The 19,554-nt window shown below is 36.6% G+C and overlaps 2 protein-coding genes and 1 non-coding gene across 3 annotated transcripts; all 3 read right to left on the minus strand.

Annotated features, from left to right (window-relative positions):
* Nucleotides 1-255: 255 nt before the first annotated feature.
* Nucleotides 256-3,669, minus strand: LOC117615326 (probable beta-1,4-xylosyltransferase IRX9H). Its single transcript, XM_034344392.1, has 4 exons — nt 2,406-3,669; nt 1,188-1,437; nt 860-1,076; nt 256-650 (listed from the first exon to the last, which is right to left on the minus strand). The coding sequence occupies exons 1-3, from the start codon at nt 3,215-3,217 to the stop codon at nt 906-908; spliced, it is 1,233 nt and encodes a 410-aa protein (XP_034200283.1). The 5' UTR covers nt 3,218-3,669; the 3' UTR covers nt 256-650; nt 860-905.
* A 9,985-nt stretch (nt 3,670-13,654) lies between these two features.
* TRNAL-CAA lies at nt 13,655-13,738 on the minus strand. The gene has a single exon. It is a non-coding gene; the product is annotated as a tRNA-Leu (tRNA).
* A 2,466-nt stretch (nt 13,739-16,204) lies between these two features.
* On the minus strand, nt 16,205-18,281 carry LOC117615415 (protein DETOXIFICATION 48). Its single transcript, XM_034344494.1, has 2 exons — nt 18,033-18,281; nt 16,205-17,892 (listed from the first exon to the last, which is right to left on the minus strand). Exons 1-2 carry the CDS (start codon nt 18,177-18,179, stop codon nt 16,390-16,392), a joined length of 1,650 nt encoding a protein of 549 aa, XP_034200385.1. The 5' UTR covers nt 18,180-18,281; the 3' UTR covers nt 16,205-16,389.
* Nucleotides 18,282-19,554: the final 1,273 nt, after the last annotated feature.

The raw sequence follows: 19,554 nt of genomic DNA on the forward strand, positions 1-19,554 counted from the left end.
TTTGACAAACTTAATTTCATTCGAAGAGACCATGTGATTAATTTTTTTTCAATTGTGAGTGGAATATGTATTCGAGATGTTGACTATGCAAGACCCGGACTTGTTCTCGTTCGTAATTTTATTTTTTAAATGACCGGAAGCAAGAAGGTTAGGTTGATTTATTCAACCCATCAACTTCAAATGATAATTGTGTTCCCATACGAAGTAACAAACAAAATGCTAGAGTTGAATTTTAGATCCCAACAGGAAGGAGAATGCCAAAAGCAGAAAGGTTTTTACTTGAATGTGTGAACCTATTTTAGGACAAGCCCTTTTGCTTGATTGGGTAAAATACAATTATGGGATCCATAAAAAAACCTAACCCCTACCCTGTTTTGGTGGGGTGTACGAACTGTTCTGAATATTAAGCAATTTGAAAAGAACAAAGAAACGATATCAAACACCAAGAAATCTACAACAAAAACGAAATTTCGTTTCTGTAAAAGAATATCATGCAGGAAAAAAAAAATTTCTACAAACAAAAACCGTAAATCTTCTGTTTGTTTGTCGTTGCCTGTCGGGTTCTACTAGGCTGCTAAATGCTTTGATTGTACCAAAATCAAGCAATGATCTATTCAGGGGCAGAGAACCACCAACATGAAATTCGAGAACTGTCACAAAAATGTACTTATATTAGATAATTTATTCTACAATGTTAAATGGTGTTTATGGCAGTAAAGATAAAACTACCATATGAACCTTTTAATTGATTGTGTTTACTGATAATTACTTGCATACATATGGCATAAGGGAGTCTTGAGCATGAGGTACATTATTTTCAAAATTCAATTTTGAATTCTAGAGAATCAAAATTTCATACCTTTCTCCCGCTATAGGAATCAAACTTGCACGGTTAGTGAGTTCTATCATTTAATGGGGAGAACAATATCTAGGTTCTTCTGAAGTTGCCAGCCTTTGGGATAAACAAGACTATGAGCTTGCAAATGCAGATGCCAGTTCATTACTTTTGAACAACCAGTTGGCATACTTTCCATTTGTCTTTCATCTTCCACAACTTGTTCTATAAAAGTGGTTTCCTGAAGATGAAAAGGGAGAGCAATGTCAGTGCATGAAAAATAATTGAGAAGCAAGAAAAATTAAGACGACATCGCAAATGACTCAAACAAATGGGATGATATGACCCGTACTTGGAAACCCTCCTTCACTGTGTCTAATTGTCGAATTGGAACATAAGTGGGGCGGTGCCATCTCTTTGGATCCCACAATATTGTGCTATTAAAAGCAAATCCGGACATATCAACATGAAACCTACGGAGTCTCTTGCTTTTCTCATTGGTGTGCCATCCAATTACTTGGGTCCCATTGCATACTGGACCTTCTAATATAGCCTTGTTTTTGCTTTGTGCTAACATAGCAACTGGCCAAGTTCCAAAACGGCTTCAAAACAGATCAAAGCATGAATTAGCTGTAGAGTTTTTTCTTTCTTTTTTCAAAAGGCAGGCAGGGCAGCATAAATTCATCAAGATTGAAGTTGGCATTCGTAACATTCTGCAAACACGTTCAGACACTAACAGCACATAGAGAAGCCAACTTGTAGAATGAACGAAATGGTGCTCATGAAAACCAATATGTGACGGTTTCTCAAAGAGACAGAAGTAACTCAGTAATTGTTGTTGTATTCACTCTCCTTTGAACAGAATGGTCCAAAGAGGCAACTCTCTTTACTTTTCCCATCTTTCAACCAAGGCGGGCTTAGAGAAAATTTGTGGGCTTTCTTTACTCGCCTATTAAAATCATGTGATATACAAAACTACATTCACATCTCTCAAGCTAAACAATTTTTTTTTATGAACCGGGGGGAGGAACCCCAAACAAACAACAACCTACTCAAGCTAAACAATTTAATTTAGTGAAAGAGATCAAAATATGGTACAAGAAGGATAAGAAGAAAAAAAGGGAAGGGCCTTGAATAAAAATCATAAAATTGACCAAAGCAAGAAGACACAATCATAAAAATCCACTACCTAAACGATCATACTACTGGTAAATTGTACATGTTCGTTTGTAGATATGAAGAAATGTGGGAAGCTATATGAAATCTATCAACTAAAGCAAATTCTAACAAAATGAAGTTTAGTGAAGGGAAAGAGTAGCACCAGCTACCATTATTCAGTACAAAAATATTCGAACCAGAGCTGCAAGAAAGCCATGAAATAGAAAGGAAAAAAAAAAAAGAAAAAAAGACCCAAGTAGCTCCAATTGCTAAAATTGCAATAACAGACCAATTTAACAGAGAAACCAGGAAAACCACCATTCCAAAACAAGCAAGTGAAGCAAACACAAACACCAACAGAAGCAAAAGTGATTAAAATGAGTGAAATGAGCTCAATTTAGAAGATATCTACCTAATGTCTCTCAAGCGATCAAACAAGTCGAGCGAGTATATATTGTCATCATCAGCAAAATACACAATGCCATCAAGTGTATGCCTTTCAATGTGCTCCAACGCCGTGTTCCTCTGATACACGCCTCGGTCCTTCGCGCTCGTCGAGTTGTTGCCACACACCAAATGCCTATACATCACGCTGCTCTTCCTCAAAATCTCGGCGGTCTCAAACGACGCCGCTTTGTTCTCTACCACAATCCAAAGCAGCGGCGGAGGTACAAGCCTCAGCAGCTGCCCCAACCTGTTCAAGAAATAGGCCTGCAGCGCGCGGTTGTACGTCGGCGTCACAATAATCAGCTGCTTCCTCGGCACCAACTCCCCTCTACTCTCCACCACGCCGAGGCTCACGTCGACGACGAGATCCTCCCTCCGTTTTACGACGCGATCCGTGTTGTCGTTGTCGAACTGCACATTAACGTGCGAAGGCTTGATGTCGAAATTGAAGCTCCGGCCTCGAATCTCTTCATCGTCGTCCACGTGGCCGAACGGCAACAGACCGAGCAAAAACCCTAAGAAGAAGAAGAGCAAGCACCTGTAGAACACTCGACGCCATTGCTGGCCTTTGCGATTAGGTCGGTGGAAAAGAACTCCGGCGACGAAGCGCCGGATGGTGACTGTGAAGGCGAGAATCGCCGACGGAAAAGGCGGTGAATATCTGGAGCTGGACAGAAGCTTCGGCGACGGCGATTGTACCGAAAATGGAGACCCGACGCCGTTCACGTACGGCCGGTCTCTGAACGCCGGCGATAGAGTTCGCCGGATCGACGCCATTGATCGATCTCCGACAAAAAACCCTCAGAGGCGTAACATGGTCGAAATCCAAATCCCTCTCTCAAATCCACTAAATCAGATTCAAAACTCCAAAATATTAAAAAATAATAAAAACAAAATTAGAAAGAAAAAAAATGTTCGGGGAAAATGAAGTCGGGTCGGGCTTGGAAATGGAAATGGTAATCGGGTCTGGTGCGCTGGACTGAGAAGATTGTAGGGACAGTGGAATTTGTAGGCTTTGAAAAAAAAATTGCAGAAACAGAGGGTGTGTGGGTTTGGTTAAGCACTTTGAGGAGCAGCAGCGGAGTTGGGTTTGGGTGGGTCTTTTTTACCGCGGACGGGTTTGTGTGTTGGCGCGTTTTGATTGGCGGAGGAGGGAGGAGCTCCGTTTCTTTATTTTAAGCTACGTGTGGTGCCGCCATTGAGTAGTCAACACGTACCCAGCTGTGGTCAAAGGTGTACGCACTTGTGTATATATTTATCTGAATTGTTGTCGGAGAGAGGGTGTAATGATGTGGTAATTATTGCGTATGTTTGGGTTCCGATGGTTTTCCAGTACTTTATCTGAAGTAACTAACTTTCCAATTTTACCATGGGAATTTTCTTTCCTTGAAAGGTGATTTGTGAGCTTCCTTAGAGAAAACTACATGTTTGATTTCTTGATTTGAGAGCTTCATTAGAGGCCAAAGCCAGACAGCAAGCATAATCATCAATACCAGTATCAAAAAGGGCTCCTAGCAATCGGCAAATTACCTCTGTCGTTATTAAAACGAGAAAGAGAAAGCGCCCCCAAAGAGAAAGAGTATACCACTCAATTCCTTCCCATACCGAAGTATCCAGTACAATCTCATTTTCACTAGGGTCCGTTTGGTTCATAGGAAAGGAGACTTGGGGATGCAAAATCAATTGTTTTTCCATGTTTGGTGAGTCTAGGAATAAGAAATGATTGCCTAGCACATAGGAAAGTAAGGGGGAATGTGAATCCCTCCTTCCAACTTGGATTTTGTTTTCCCTCCTCATGGGAAAGTTTGGGAAAGTTTGGGAAAATGAGCCAACATTCAATGCACATTTTTCATGACCATTTAGTCCCCATTAATAATTTAGAATTACAATATATCATTAAATGCAATCTTTTTTTATTTGATTTAATATGGGTATAATTGGAAAATTATACAAACTTTGTTTTCAATTCCTACTCAAAATAAATATGGGAAAAGAAATAAAGTGAAATCTCCTGGTTACTTTCTCGGCATTACCAAACATGGGAAATGAATCTTTCATTTCTCATCCCTTGGAAAATGATGTGGGAAGTGATTTCTCCTCAAATCCGTTCCGTGAATCAAACGGGTCCTAGGAGTCCAACACCCAAACTCTGTGAAAATCAAATCTTGGCTTCTCCTCCAACAAGTAACCCCTAATCCTCAGGAAAGTAAAACCCCAAAGCTATGAGATAGATCTAACCAAATCAGAGAAGATCCAACACACAATCAAGGTAGAATTCTGAGTCATGGGTATGGGCAATGGCGGATCCAGGAATATTTACAGGGGTGGGCTATTTATTTATTTTTTTGTTGGGATCAATTATAAACCCTAATTTTAAACAAATAAATATATCAAAAGCAAGTACGAATCCAATTTTATAACGAGCATTCATATCTGGCATATCAATGTCATGATTTTTGCAAAATGATTCCACGTTCTCTGAAAAAATAGATGAAATGTACTATAGTGAAGTGAAAGGAGAGTCTTGTGATTCCTCTTGCCTCCTTATCAAGTTCAATGAGATGAAAATAGAGAGTTTTGGTAGCAGAGAGAAAAGAGAACAGAGAAGCCAAGCTTACTTTAATTCCTTCCTGATTGAAATTCCTACCATTTCTTTTGTATTAAATATCTCATATTGTGGAAATGACTCACTAGTGTAATGGTTTGAAGTATTTACTCTCTCAGGCAAGGTGAATGTGCTTATATTAAAACAAGAAAAGACATGCACACATGGGCTAATAGCCTAATATTTATATGCTGCAGTGGTGGGCTAATTGTTATTGTAGTAGAAATAACCTTACAAAATTCACATAAACCCAAAAAAAACCCTAGAAAATTGGGGTTAGATTAACCATGCCAACAACATGGAAGAACAAAAAATTGGAAGGGAAAAGCTCTCCACAACATAACCATGGTTTTGGGGAGGGGGGGTGTGGTTTGTGGAGAGGAGCTTGAGAATCAACCAATCCCTTATTTTTCTGAAGAGATATGGGGGAAAACCTCCCAAATCCAAAAAGAAAACCATTGGGTTGAAGTGTTTTTTGGGTTTTGGAGGGATAAGAGGTTTGAGAGAAATACGGAAGCTTGTCATTTCATTGGCTCTCTCTTACTCTCACTTTTTGCTTTCTCTTAATACTTGGTGAGAATGTCATATGTGGACTATAGATGTAGACCTTCATATTAGCCACATGATTTATCTAAATAGTAACTTCACTTAAGTTTAATGAAATAATCATATGGCTAATATAAAAGTCTACATAAGGGGTCTATATATGGCACCTCTCGCTATAGAATTTCGCTATGAGGGAATATGACTATCAAAATCTAATTTTATTGTCCATCAAGCTCCCAACTGAAAAATGGGTTAGGCCAAAGTTCACACAAGCCCATTCTAGCTTTATCACACAAGCCCATTCCAGCTTTAGCATCTAAAATTCTTGACCCATTGCATACTCCATAGTGTCAAGTTACGAGTGGGCTAAACTGCCACTGGGCTTGTGAGTATCCTTATTTCACATATAAATTTTCATAAACTTCTATCCCGCTATTCTTCAACACAATGAATTCTCTTCCTGCAAAGTTATTTCGTTCATGCCTCTTTGAGTAGAGGTATGAGTACAACCATGCTACCAAATCAAGAATTTTAAGAGATGGGAACTTATAACTTCGATCGTAAAACAATTATCTGACACCTAGGGTAAGAGTTCAATTATCACCCACTCTCTTGTCCCAAAGAAAAAGGCTGACAGAGGGAGAGGAGGAAGAAGAAGTGCCTCGGTACATGCCTCTATGTTCCCTCCTCTCTTCTCGTCTTTTCTTTTTTATTTATTTTTTCTTTTGGATTAGTGAATAAAAGTCCCTTGTGATGACTTCGTCAGAGCCATTCCCAGATATGAGTTCCCACACATAAACTATTTTTGGCTAATTCCCTCATTCCAATTATTAATTGGTGTCTTTTGGCATGGCATGAAGCATTTGTTGTCATTTAGTAAGTGTTTGCAACTTTATTTGCTCGTATACCCCTTGAAAAGTCAGAATGAGCATCTTTTTGTACTGTTTTTGGGTAATTTCCCTCATTCCAATTCTATAATTGGCAGTACAAATGCCCAACTATATGCCCTTGTTCATCACATAAACAAACAAAAATGTGATTTTCAAAATGTATGAGATGATCGTATACATATTCCTCTTGTTATTCAACCGTGACCAACTGATCGTACAGATATTTATGTTCTTGGCTTCTACCATTCAAACTCTCTCAATTTTGCTACACCACTGCCAATGGGGTATGCTTCCGTGTGAAAAACAGCCAAGACTAATTCATGTTCCAGGCTCAAATCCATGTCATTTTCTAACTTGTGCATGCCCAACATTGTTAGCGTTTTTGAACAAACAATATATATGACTAAGCTTTGTGCTTTGACTCATGCACTAAAAGCTAGGGTTTGACCACAGCAAACCCTCTCCCAAAAGAATTATAAAGAATGTTTTTTTTAACTACTCTTTGCCTCCACTCCATAGAGTTCATAGCTTCTTGGACTTCTTTCCCACCTCCCCCCTCTCACTTCCCGATTAGTCGTTGTTCAATTAAGAATAACGTACCAATTTTAATTGGAGGAGAGGCCCAACTAACCCGAATAGTCAAACCGCAAAAACATTAACATAAAAGGGTCAAAAACAAATGTCAACCCCACTATTAAGTTGGAGAGAGAGAGTGGCATCTATTATTTGCCTCCCTTTCATTTCAGATATCAAAGATACCTTCCAATCTTGAAGCATTATGAGGCATTTGCTTGAGCTGCTTTTTGTAGCCCCCTATCATCCACGTGTTGTGCATCAAAGCCACAGTGATGTTGTGTGTCCTCCCATTCATGCGTTTTTATATATATATATTTAGAAAGGAAAAATAAATGGGAAAATAAAAAAGAGGTTTGTAGTATTTGATTTCACATTTTGATCAATATTATTATTTATTTTTGGTAATATTCTACCGAGTTTGGTGGTTCGATTTGTACTGAATTGCAGTTAAGTTCAAATTAATTTTTATGAATTTTACTATTCAAGAAAGGACTTGTAAAATATAATACGTTAGACTGTTGTCTAATTTAATAAATTCAACTGCCTCATGTTAATTGAAATAATCAAACTCAGACTAATACGGTCCACCAAACTTGACCTTATTACGGCCTAATCGGGAATGGTGGGAAAGAGAAGTGCGTGCGTGGCTCATCTTCTATCACAACTAAACTTCTTATCACCGTTTTATAAATTGACATGATGTTAAAAAAATGGTGTGCTATAGTGAGAAACACAAAGTGGGCCAACAAAGACCAACAATTTTTGGGAGTTTATTGAAACATTCCAAGATGATGGGTCGGTTCTTATCTGGAGAAACTGAAAACATAATCATCTATAAGAGACAAAGGAGAAAGAGCCTCCCCACCCACCCCTTATTTTTATTTTCAAACTTCCATGGTCCTGTAGCTCACGTTGCCCTACAAATGACTGTTTGTTCCCTTTCAGTGTACCATGCCCCACTATAAAATAAAAAACCCTACAACGTGTAGGCCCCTTAGTGGATGTTTTAGTGAAAATAATAATAGATAAAAGAAGGTAAGAGAGAGAGAGTTAAAATGGTCCATGCAAAGCAGAGCACCATGCAGGGGACCCCTATGGAAAATCCATTACGGCACTGCAGTCTGTTCTTGAAAGGAACACGATTGGCATCTTTGAATGTTGCACGATCGAAGTTTTTTGGATTTTTATATATTGAGTAGGGTGCTTCTGGTCAGCACGGCAATGCTATATATTATGGTATAGTCTGTCGAAAGCTATATAGGGTTTGTGCTTGTGGGTACACCAAGAGAGTGGGGAGTGCAGGGTGGAGCTCCCATGGCTTTTCCCTTTATGCATTATATAATTTTTCACTTTTCAAATATATATATATATATATATATATAAATTTTCTCTTATGCGGACGTTTGGACGTTATTACCATGCCAAATGTCATGTATTTTCTACTACTTCTCCTTGTTTTCTTTCTTATTTACAATAATGTCCACATGGTTATATATATATCCATTTCATGAACATGAAATTTTATACAGATATCACCTCCTACTAATGTACAATTAGGGGTTAAGTAATGAAATACTTAAGCTATACATATATACATTTGAATGTATTTATGCTTGTGTATGTGCTCTTTTTCTTTCCTTCTTCTTTCATATGTGTCCATTAGAAAATGAGGATTCGAACATCAGATATAAGTATAAATGCTTTTAACTACTAAAGTTATAAGGCCCCGCTATAAGATTGCGCTTATAGAGAGATATTATAAAGAGATAAGGAAATACACAAGAGACTTGGAAGAATTGTAAAGTACCAAAACTAAAGACCAAAAGAGGCCATTATGTAAGTGATATAGTATAGGATGATCTGTGAGAGCATTTCTACCCATTTGTCATTGTAAAAGATAAGGGGAGACAATGGTTGTTACTATTCACATGAATAGTGCTTGCTCTAGGATTTTTTTTGTTTTTTTTGTTTTCCACCTATTGCCATGGCAACCCAAAGACAACCAATATTCACATGAGATATACGGAGATGAATTTATATATAGTTTTGGTGTGGGAAGTGACGAATATGGCTAGGTATTTATAATATAAAAAATTCTAAAATTTTTGGTTTTTTTTTCTTTCAATTTTTTTATTATTTAAATTGACTGTTGACGTCACAATGACATCAACATTAAGTCATCTTGTCTCGGCAGTAGCCCAAACAAGTCTTGCCTTGGGTCTTGTCCGGGCTTGTAAAATCCAGCGCTTAACTTGGCAAGCTTTGGTCACTGGAAACGGGATTAGAGACCTAAGGGTCCTCTTGCCCGGGCTAGGCCCTCCCACTGGAACTGCTCTAAGGTGTTATGTCTCTTTGACAAGCCAATACTTTTTTTTTTGGGTCAATGACAAACTAGTACTTAATTAGTTCTTTTCTTCCCTTTGTATATTGACAAGTGGTAGTTCTTTGTTGGATGTTTGGATATTGGGCTCCACCTAGTTGTGTCTACATCGAGCATGTTTCGAAGGGTACAAGTCTTCTGTCAGTCCAATTATATATGTCATGAATGGTTTCAGTCGTAAAGGTATTAGAGTATATGGATACCATGAATATAATGTTTAGAGTCGTCTAATTATACTCCAGCATATAGATGACTACAATATTGTATTTCATAAACGCTGATATTTTCTAAAAGTTCTTATAAAATTAATATTATTTCTTTACACGTTTGACTTACATTGTTGTGCAAGAGTCTCTCTGTATTTGTATGATCACTAGCAAGTTCAAGTAAGAAGACGTTGTGCGACGCAAGATTTGAGGTATGATTAATTATGATTAATTTATTTAATTGATAATTTGATGCACATTTTGATTAGATTAATTGATATTGATTTTGGTTAGATTAAGAGCATTTGAGATATATATATATATATATATATATATATATACAGTCCTGATCTCTTGGACCCCTGTAGTCCAAGAGATTTATGGTCACTCACCGTTGGATGTAAATTCAACGGTTCACTCATTTATGACTTGAATCGGGTAATAATCATTTATGTCATATTGCATTTATATATATCATTTTGAACCATTGGATTAATATCCAACGGTGGGTGACCACAATCTCTTGGACTCCTGTGGTCCAAGAGATCGGGACTGTATATATATATATATATATAGCTTTTAGGCCTTTTAAATATTGCACTTTCGTTGAAAAATTTCTAAATTCGCCACTGATGATCACTATTAACAACACAAAAATAAACCACTACATTGCCACATGTTCATTACAACAAAGGGCACATATTCAAAGTGGCTACAGTGAAATGAATATGAATGAGTCACGGATCACGTCATTATGTCAATTAGTAGAAAATAGAGGTTTTTTGAGTCAATATTGATCTCCATTTTCTCACTCCTTATATGTTTGTCTTCCTCAATCCATCTATTTATCACAAAGATGTAAATTGCGAACTCATTTCCAAACAAATTAAACACTTGAGCTTAGTGGTTTTCTAACCATAATTAAGAGTAAAACCCATGTAAGAAAGTACAAGCCAGTAATTTTACTCTAACAAAAAAAGATGGAGCGCAAAAAAAAACAATGACAATGACAATGAATGTAAGTACAGGGTAAAAGTTGCTGCGGCTACAAAGCCAATGGATAAGAATTAGGCCATAGCTAGGTCAGAATTCTACTGTAAATCACGACTTTCGGGAAGAGTTTTTTTTCCATGTGGAGGCATAAACAGAGGGGTCGGTGGGTCACCCTCATCGATGGAGATGTACAAAATGTACACCCTTTTTATATAATTTGTCTGTTTAGGGCATTTTGGCCTACAAGAAAGAAAAAAAAAGGAAATAAATCTATATGAGTTGGTGTTTGACATAAATTAAAGCCGTTCTTGTGCATGCCTTCCTTTCTTTGCCCAGATCAGAAAAGGTCCTCATTCTCTCAATACTTGTTATGATAAAAGCATTCATCCATTTCATGTAGTGGCCACTGCCCCAATAAAGCCTTTAATTTCCTTTCACTTATACCACCAACGGTCCTCTCTCTCTCTCTCTCTGGGAGGGTGGTTTTTGATTAGACACTTATGTTCTTAATTTTCCACATTAAGCAATTAACTTCTTTAATTAAGCAAACAACCAAGTAAAGGAATTTGATTTCTTTAATTAATCCTTGTTTACCAACTTTTTTTTGTTGCTTGTTGTTTGAATTAATTCCTTCGGTGCAATGCAATGAAAACCCTACCACTAATTCATTGGGGCGGTTTGATTTTGCCATGTTTCTTATTAGTCCTTTTCTTAATCCATGGAAAATTGTTCTTTTGGCACATAATGTGATGCCATTGGCTACTTAACTTAACAAAAGTAGTCTGAGATGCCCGACACGTGTCGAATTGTCAACGGTCTCCAAAAAATAAATACATATTATATATTTATGAAATGTACGTGGCCTGAATTTGTTCGATTCCAATTTCCATTTTCACTATGATGGGTTGGACAATGATGGTTTTAATTGATAATATCCCAGCAATATATTTGTAAGCAGATTCCCTTGCAAAAAGAAAACCATTTTTAAAAGGCTTAAAAGATGAGGAACACCATGCATGCTTTGATTGAAGATAATATATGTTTAAGGAAAGCACAACTATATAAAATAAATACAAAACAAATCCCACTTATGTTCTACAATATATTGTTCTTAATGTGGGTGAAAACTTTGTTGAGCTGATTTGGCAATCTACATTTATAAAATGAGGCTTTATTTTTATTTAATTTTTTACATAAGCGATATAAGATTTTTCTTGATCATTTAAATTACAAGTCCCTTCCATTTTATAAACGAGGCCTAGAACACCCTAAGGTCAAGCAGTGAGGTCTCTGCTAAGAGTGTAAAGAAAACCCAAACAATATAGGCCCTTTCAAAAGTGTCACTAAAGCGAGGTGGAATGCCTCTGCTTTTTTAGGTCAATGACATGCTATCCAATAGCTAGTCATTATTTAAAGAAAATATTTCTCTCTTTATCAATAATAGTATAAATTTTTATACTGTGTAATATGTGTGTGTATAAATTTCTATCAATAATAGTGTGATATGTGTGTATAAATTTTTATTTTTTTATTTTTAATGAAGTATTTTTATATATTATATATATCAAACTGTGATTCCGTTACCTACTCATGATTTTTGTGGATCATATTTAATGTGAATTCAAAACTAGTCTAGAGATAATGGACCTAGGCTTACCTGAGATGCTCATAGGATTATATAAATTATTTTATTAGTCATTATATTACTTGGACATCCAGGTGGCTACTTATGATTTTGACAAATGTATGATTTTATTTAGACATACCATTTGAATAATAAATTAGTATGTGCCACGATGTTTAGTCAACACAAATTATAACATATGTGCTAAGTCAAGAATTCATCATTTACAATTTGAGGTTTATATACAGATAAATTTTACATGTTGTCTTACTGTCATCAAATATTGTCTCCACTTAGAAAGAATTCAGACTTACTTTCAAGTTCTTATTCATTGTATATGCGAGTCAAATTGAACACGGCTGATTAGTTTTGACATAAATACAAAATAAAATAACACAAACATGCATGATCGGTCAACGAGGCTCAAACACAGATCAATTGAGAAAATATGAATAAATTAAAGGATTTTTATCACAAAGTGGTGCTTGAAACTTTTAAAAGTCTTCATTTTGGTTTTCAAACTTTTAAATTGACTAATGTGGTCTTTTATTTTTTTGGTCTCTATTATCGTATTCTGACAAATTTTTTGATTAAATGGTTACATATTATTACGTGATCCCAACTTTAAAGAGATATTGTCATCTAAATATAGCTTATTTTAGTCCTACAACACATGTTTTTACTCAATAAGACTATATTATCTCCATTTAGGGCTTCACATTTAGAGTCACATCAACGAAAGCATATAGCCTTGTTGAGCAAAATATGTGAGTTTTATTTTGTGCCTTGGGTATCTCCCCTTTAAAGTTGATTAATTTGAAAGTTAAAGGACTCAAATTAGGAATTGTAAAAAATTTAAATTTGTATATTCTAAAATTTTATGATTGATTTAATCCCCTTGGATTGGAACCCATCTAATCTTTTCCTCTTTTTCTTTCTATAAAATATATATATATATATAGAGCTTTCATTGAGGGATCCCTCAAATTAGCTTATTTGAGGGATACCCTTGTAGGGCCCACTCTGTATTGTATTTCACTAATCTAAACCGTCTTTTTTGTAGATATTCATTCAAAGATCATCTCTATAAAAAATCACTTGAATCCGATATCATTTGACCACTCAATTGAATTATTGAAATTTTAGTACTTTTTTGAAGCAATGTGTTCATTGATTTTGTAGGACACAATTGGATATCGAAACAGTTTCTGTTTTGTCTAATTTTTTTCAAGGATGATCTATGAATATAGACTTAAAAAATATATGGTTTCGATCGTTGAAAAAAAATTCGTAGGGGACCCTAAAGGGTGTCTCTCAAATAAAATTATTTGAGGAATCTCTCAATAGAATGAGACTGTATATATATATAAACATAAAAAAAAATACAAGTGAAATGTCAGAAGTGGGATTTGAACCCACGCCCTCGTTAGAGGACCAGAACTTGAGTCTGGCGCCTTAGACCACTCGGCCATCCTGACTAGGTCATGTTTGTGATAATCCGCGCATCTTTTGGTACAAGTACCGAGTGTTTGGGAACAGACAAACATAAATTCTACTTTCGTTTTCGATTGCTATCAGTCTTTGAATTTACTTGAACAAATGAAAACGACACAATCAGCATATATTTTTTAGGAGTATCAAGTTCCACCAAATGAAACGTCATGGATGATCAATACTTATTTTGTCCAAATTTGATCTGTTTTTGGTCATTACTTTCCATTATTTTAAAACCACTATTTCATGTTAGGTTTAAATAAACCATGCATTGTGGTTGCCAAATATATATATAAAAGTACACTTTACCGAGTTAAATCATGTCGGTATCTTCCCCAAAAACAGGAAAAATAATAAGTTTTATTTTGTGGGTATCTGAGCAAAGATGCACGTACTGAAAATGAAGTTTCACAATGACCTAAAAGATTTATTTATATATATTTTTTAATAAATTAAAAGACAGAATATGATTTTCCAGCTTGCAACCTAATTTGGGGGTTATTAATTCCCACTACGAAATCTAAGAAAAATATACATATATATATATATATACCACCCATTATAAAGACAATTGCTTGCCACTGAGCGCATGATGTTCGTGGAGTAATACTAGGATGGCTAGATAGATAGAGAAGTTTATCCTATAGAAACAAGATAAGAGGGAAGCTGATTATGAGAAGTGGCTTCAAGCACTAGCTGCTGGAAATTGCCATACCAAAAACCTAAAAGAGCACAGACAAAAAGATAACAAATATTTTTTATGGCCTTACGTGCGCCACTTAAAATCATTAGCAAATTGGGATGTTGCTGGAAGCTTTGTTCATGGTTCATTATTTACGGTTTAGGGTTTAGGACAAAAAAGTATATAAAAAGGGTTTATGAATAAAAGCGCTTCTTATTAAAGTAATCTCAAATGAGTTCTAAAATCGATTTTGATTTGAAGAAATAAATATAAATATGCTTTTGTAAGGATCTAATCCCAATTAATCATTAGCAAATGGGGTTTTCCCTTCCCTATATTGTCACATGATCTCTCCCTTGTCTTTGTGTGCATGTTTCTATGTTGAAGACATGAATTAACTGGAATTGTTCTTAATCCATAATGTTTGTTTCCAAGCTTGTTTGATTTCTGTTTTTATTTTTTGAAAAACAAATGGAAGGAAGGTAGCTAGGCAGGATTATGATGGGTTGTGGGGAGTGGGAAACTGGTAATGCAGAGCCACTGTACCAAATTTTTGTCATCTAAGAAGTAGACAGAGGCAATAATAGCTGGATTTTGTTTCTTCAATTAGAATCGGGGGCCCCCCCCCACACCCCATCCAATGCACCTCATACTTCTCTACTACCAATTATTGTCATCATTTTACATCTCTCTCTCTCTCTCTCTCTCTCTCTCTCTCTCTCTCTCTCTCTCGCTCTCTCTTGTTTCCTTGTCCCCTTTGTGTAATTTCTTCATGATGATTGAGTTTTTGGCATAAACAATGATGTTATAAACAAAGTGGTGCTGAGTTACAATCATTTATGATAGAGAGTGTTTTAAATTGAAAATAGAAAAAACAAAAACAGAAAACAAACAAAGAAGCAAAAAATATATAAAAGATTTAGATGCATGTATGAAAAAGATTTTTCCATGTTCTAAAAATGATCTGAAGCAGACTGTAACAAGAGAAAATGAATTATGAGATCAGATTACTGTAAATTTAACTTATACATTTAGTCCTTTTTGAAAGATTCTAATATTTTAACACCCTGCTTATGTTTTGTTTAAAAGAAAAAGTATACCAATAAATCTCCTTTTTTATTTTAAATGGTAAAGTGAATATATAATTCAAATACAATTTTCCAAAAGCCTTTAAGAGTTTGTGACTTTGGAAATGAAAACTAATTTCAACTTCTTTCTTCTTCTTAGAAAATGAATATTCTATACTTCCATGTTTTCTTAAAGGTAATATTATTAGATATGAATTTCAACCCATGAAGATGTTCAAGATCTTTTCAATTATTATGTATCGCTTTCATTTTTCAATGTGGGATAAACTCTCAACGCATAAAATAAACAAGACACGCTAGATATTCTGCTTATATATATAGTATGTTTATATTTAATTAGATCTCTCTAAACAACTATATTTTGGTAGTGAAGTATAGAATCTGCATAGGAAAAATATAAGTAATAATGAGTGTGAAAGATGCTAATTTCCCTTTTTTGGCAGCAAAGTTTTTGCCTTATTGGGAATACACCAAGAAGAAAGGTGCAAAGATCCTCTTTGCTGCGGCTCAGGAACAACCGACAATCAAACCATTTTCTCTCTCTATCTCTCTTGCTCTCTCTCTCATCTCTCTCAAAACATGCATGACCAACAAAAGGAAAACTAATTTAAATATTTTTAATCAACATAGTACAATGTTTAATACAACTAAGAAAAAAGAAAAGGGAATAAAAAAGGGCTAGAATATATAATAAGAAATAAAATAAAAGAAGATTCATTGGTGTGGGATTAATGGAACTCTGATAAATTAATTTTCACATCAAGTTCCTCAAGAGGGGAATACAAAAATGGTGAAACTAGTGTGACTTAAATTAGCTCTGATGATTAATGCACAGTAATATACTGTTAATTTTTAGCAGATGATTTCATATGATCAGAGGGTCAGTTTCAAGTGTCTCTGCTGACTTCACAACCTCATCATCATCATCTTCAACCTGCAGCTTCTTGCTGGGTTTCTTAGAATTTTTAGACCCTGGTGGTGAAGAAGATATTGGTAATATTGGAGGAGTTGTAGAACTAGAAGCAGAAGCTTGGGTGAGCTCTCTTGCTCTTTTCACTTGAGCATTCCAATCTGTTGTGCGAAGAACATAAAACATGAGCAAGGCACAAGAGCCTTGAGCTGCAAGCAATCCAAGCCAGAGCCCGGCAAACCCCATTTTGACCACAAACCCCATGAGCATGGCCACAGGCATGCCAACCAAGTAGAAAGACCCCAAATTGATGTTGGCTCCAATGGTAGGCCTAGCACTTCCCCTCAAAACACCACAGCCTGTGGTTTGTGGGCAGTTTCCCAGCTCACAAAGCCCTACTATTGGCAATGCAATGGCGGTGAGCTCGAGGATTTCAGGGTCGCTGGTGAAGAACCTCCCCCATTGGTGCCTCATGAGTGTTGTGAACAACATGGCTAACAGGCCTAAGGCCACCGCGCAAGCGAGAGATACGATCGTGGAAATGCGGGCTTTTGCAGCTCGATTCGCCCCCAATTCATTCCCAACTCTTGTGGAGACGCCGAGGCTTAGAGATGATGGAAACACATAGACAAGAGCAGTGGTTTGGATTAGTATCCCCATTGAAGCAATGGTGGCTTTCGGGTTGGCTAGTAGCCCACACAGCATTATCATGAGCTCGTACCACCACCATTCCAGGCAAACAGAGATGCAAGTTGGAATTGCCAGAGCTAGCAAAGAAGACCAGCCTCGGATGCAATCGGTGCTCGGGCAAACCCAGGAGTCCTTATAAACATTGGAGAAATATGTGAAGGAAGAGAGCAAGATGAAGAGGTTGAGATTAAACCAAACCATTGCTATGGCAACCCCTGAAATCCCCATGTTGAATTTGACCACAAGGAGGAAATTTAGAGGGACATGAAGGACAACAGAGATGGCTGAACAGTAAGTCAATGGTAATGTGATGTTTTGGGTGCGCAGATAAATTCTTAGGGGGTGAAGAAGTGAGAGAAAGAAGAGGTCAGGAATGGAGAAGAGAATGAAAGTATGAGCCACAGATGAAATCTCTTCATCTTGGCCACACCAAAGGAGGACTCTTTTCATGTTAAGCCACATGAAGGAGATGGGAATGGAGGTCGAGAGCAAGAGAAGGACAGTTCTTTGAAGGGTTAGGCCAAGAAGCTTCATTTGCTTGGCTCCATAAGCTTGTCCACAGATGGGTTCCATTCCCATGGCAAGGCCTGAGATGACAGAGTAACCAGTGATGTTGGCAAACCCAATTGAGAGAGAGCCACCAGCAAGCTCAAGCTCTCCAAGATAGCCAAGGAAAAGCATGGAGATCATGGCTCTTGAGTACAAAAGCAGACCTGTGATGGTGGTTGGACCAGAGATCTTCCCTATGGCCCTGATTTCTTGTAAAGCCTAAAAAAATGAAGCAAAAAAGAAAGCAAAGATGATGTTAAATTTAAAACATGAGCTCTATTATTAAATGATTGTTACTGTTTTAAAAATGATTTGTTCTGTATCATGAAAATGATTGTTGGATTTTTGTTTTTATGTACCTCAGAAAGAGTAGGCCATCTATGAAGCTCTTGATCATCATCATCAGCTGCAGCGTGGAGGTCCATGGTTTTGTTGGAGTTCATGATGAAATGGGTTTTGTTGGAAGAGAGAAATGAGGAGGGAGAAGAGGGCTTTGGGTTGCACATGATATCTTGCAAAGCTGATTAAGTTTGGATAGAGAATGTAATGAGGAAATGAGAAAAATTAGGACCTCTGTTTTTTTTTTTTTTTTGGCTTTGGCTTTGTGCCTCCTGCAGTGTGTGTTTGGGGTTCTTGTTTTTGTTGGGACGATTTGAATGTGGGAAGGGTAGGGTGAGGAGGGTTTTATACATGGAAGGAACTGGGCCGCACTCTTTCCTGTAGGAACGTGTCAAGATATCCAAGAGAGAGAACACTCAAGGGAAAAGTGTAATCCCCAAAAATGCTTTCATTTGAAGGATTCAAGCCAAAAAGATAAAAAGGCAAAAGGAAATGCTCATGGGGAGGTTTTTGGGGGGGGGGGGGCCGACTTTCCATTCATTTCACTCTCTCTCTCTCTCTCTCTCTCTCTCTCTCTCTCTCTCTCCAGTATTAGGTTTAGTCACTTCATTTTATGTTCTTATAATTGTATGAAAGTTTAGATTTGAGTGGAGGAACTTAAAAAAATGAGGCAAGTGAAAATCCAGAAAGGTGATTGGAGATGTTGGTATTTATTTTTAACCGCCATACAAAAATATAATGATTTTGGTTTGATGATAATAGTGGCCCATTTTGGCACTTTCTCAATAGTGGGTTTAACTTCATACATAGTTTAACTTTCTTGCTTAAGTGGATAATCTTGTTTAAACCCCCCATCTTAATTTGGGGTCTGGTTTTCTACACCTAGAAAGTAAAAACAAGTTTATCTTTTTAGAATGCCAAGTAGAAGCAACTGGTCAAGAAATTTGCTAAAGGCCCTTTGTTTGCTTGAGAAATGACAAGAGCCTATAAGTTGGTTTTGTGTATTGTTTTTCTTCACAAATGGGTAACAACCGTTAGCTAACTTGTGGGCAGGAAACATGTTTGCATGTTTGAGCTTTTTGGCCATGCATTTTCCAACTTGGTGCAAAGTACAAAACCCATGTAACCAAAACCCACTCTGAGCACTACTCTTTGCTGTCTTCTTCAACCCACTTCATGAACAACACCAAAGACATCACTAGCTAGTGACTAGTTAACTCCATTTGAGAGGTACCAAAACTCATGCAAATCCTCTTAGTGTTCTTTCTAGGCCTCTCCTACTTGTGCTAGCTATAAAGGAGGAATGAAAGTGAGGCATGGATTTTTAGGTAAATCTAAATTGATATTGCTATTATAATATAACTAGTGGTGGAGTTTTGTATCTCTTGAAAGTGGCTTTGAAACTATGATCCGTTTAGAGATTTGTTAAGATCCTAATCACATATAAAAATCACTTTAGTAATAAAATTAAAAAGAAAGAAAGAAAAAACTGACATGGGTATAGTCAAGTTGGCTAGATCGGTTGTGCCCTCCACTCTGCCA

The sequence above is a fragment of the Prunus dulcis genome, chromosome 1 (assembly GCF_902201215.1).
Source record: "Prunus dulcis chromosome 1, ALMONDv2, whole genome shotgun sequence".
Lineage (NCBI taxonomy): Eukaryota > Viridiplantae > Streptophyta > Magnoliopsida > Rosales > Rosaceae > Prunus > Prunus dulcis.

Bases quoted from the DNA above. Each gene is read 5' to 3' on its own strand.
- LOC117615415 (XM_034344494.1), bottom strand. From the start codon at position 18,179: ATGTGCAACCCAAAGCCCTCTTCTCCCTCCTCATTTCTCTCTTCCAAC. The intron at 17,893-18,032 runs GTACATAAAAAC...TCATTTTTTTAG, and splicing joins GATGGCCTACTCTTTCTGAG to GCTTTACAAGAAATCAGGGC.
- LOC117615326 (XM_034344392.1), bottom strand. From the start codon at position 3,217: ATGGCGTCGATCCGGCGAACTCTATCGCCGGCGTTCAGAGACCGGCCG. The intron at 1,438-2,405 runs GTAGATATCTTC...TCTGTTTTGAAG, and splicing joins GATCGCTTGAGAGACATTAG to CCGTTTTGGAACTTGGCCAG. The intron at 1,077-1,187 runs GTACGGGTCATA...TTTCATCTTCAG, and splicing joins CAGTGAAGGAGGGTTTCCAA to GAAACCACTTTTATAGAACA.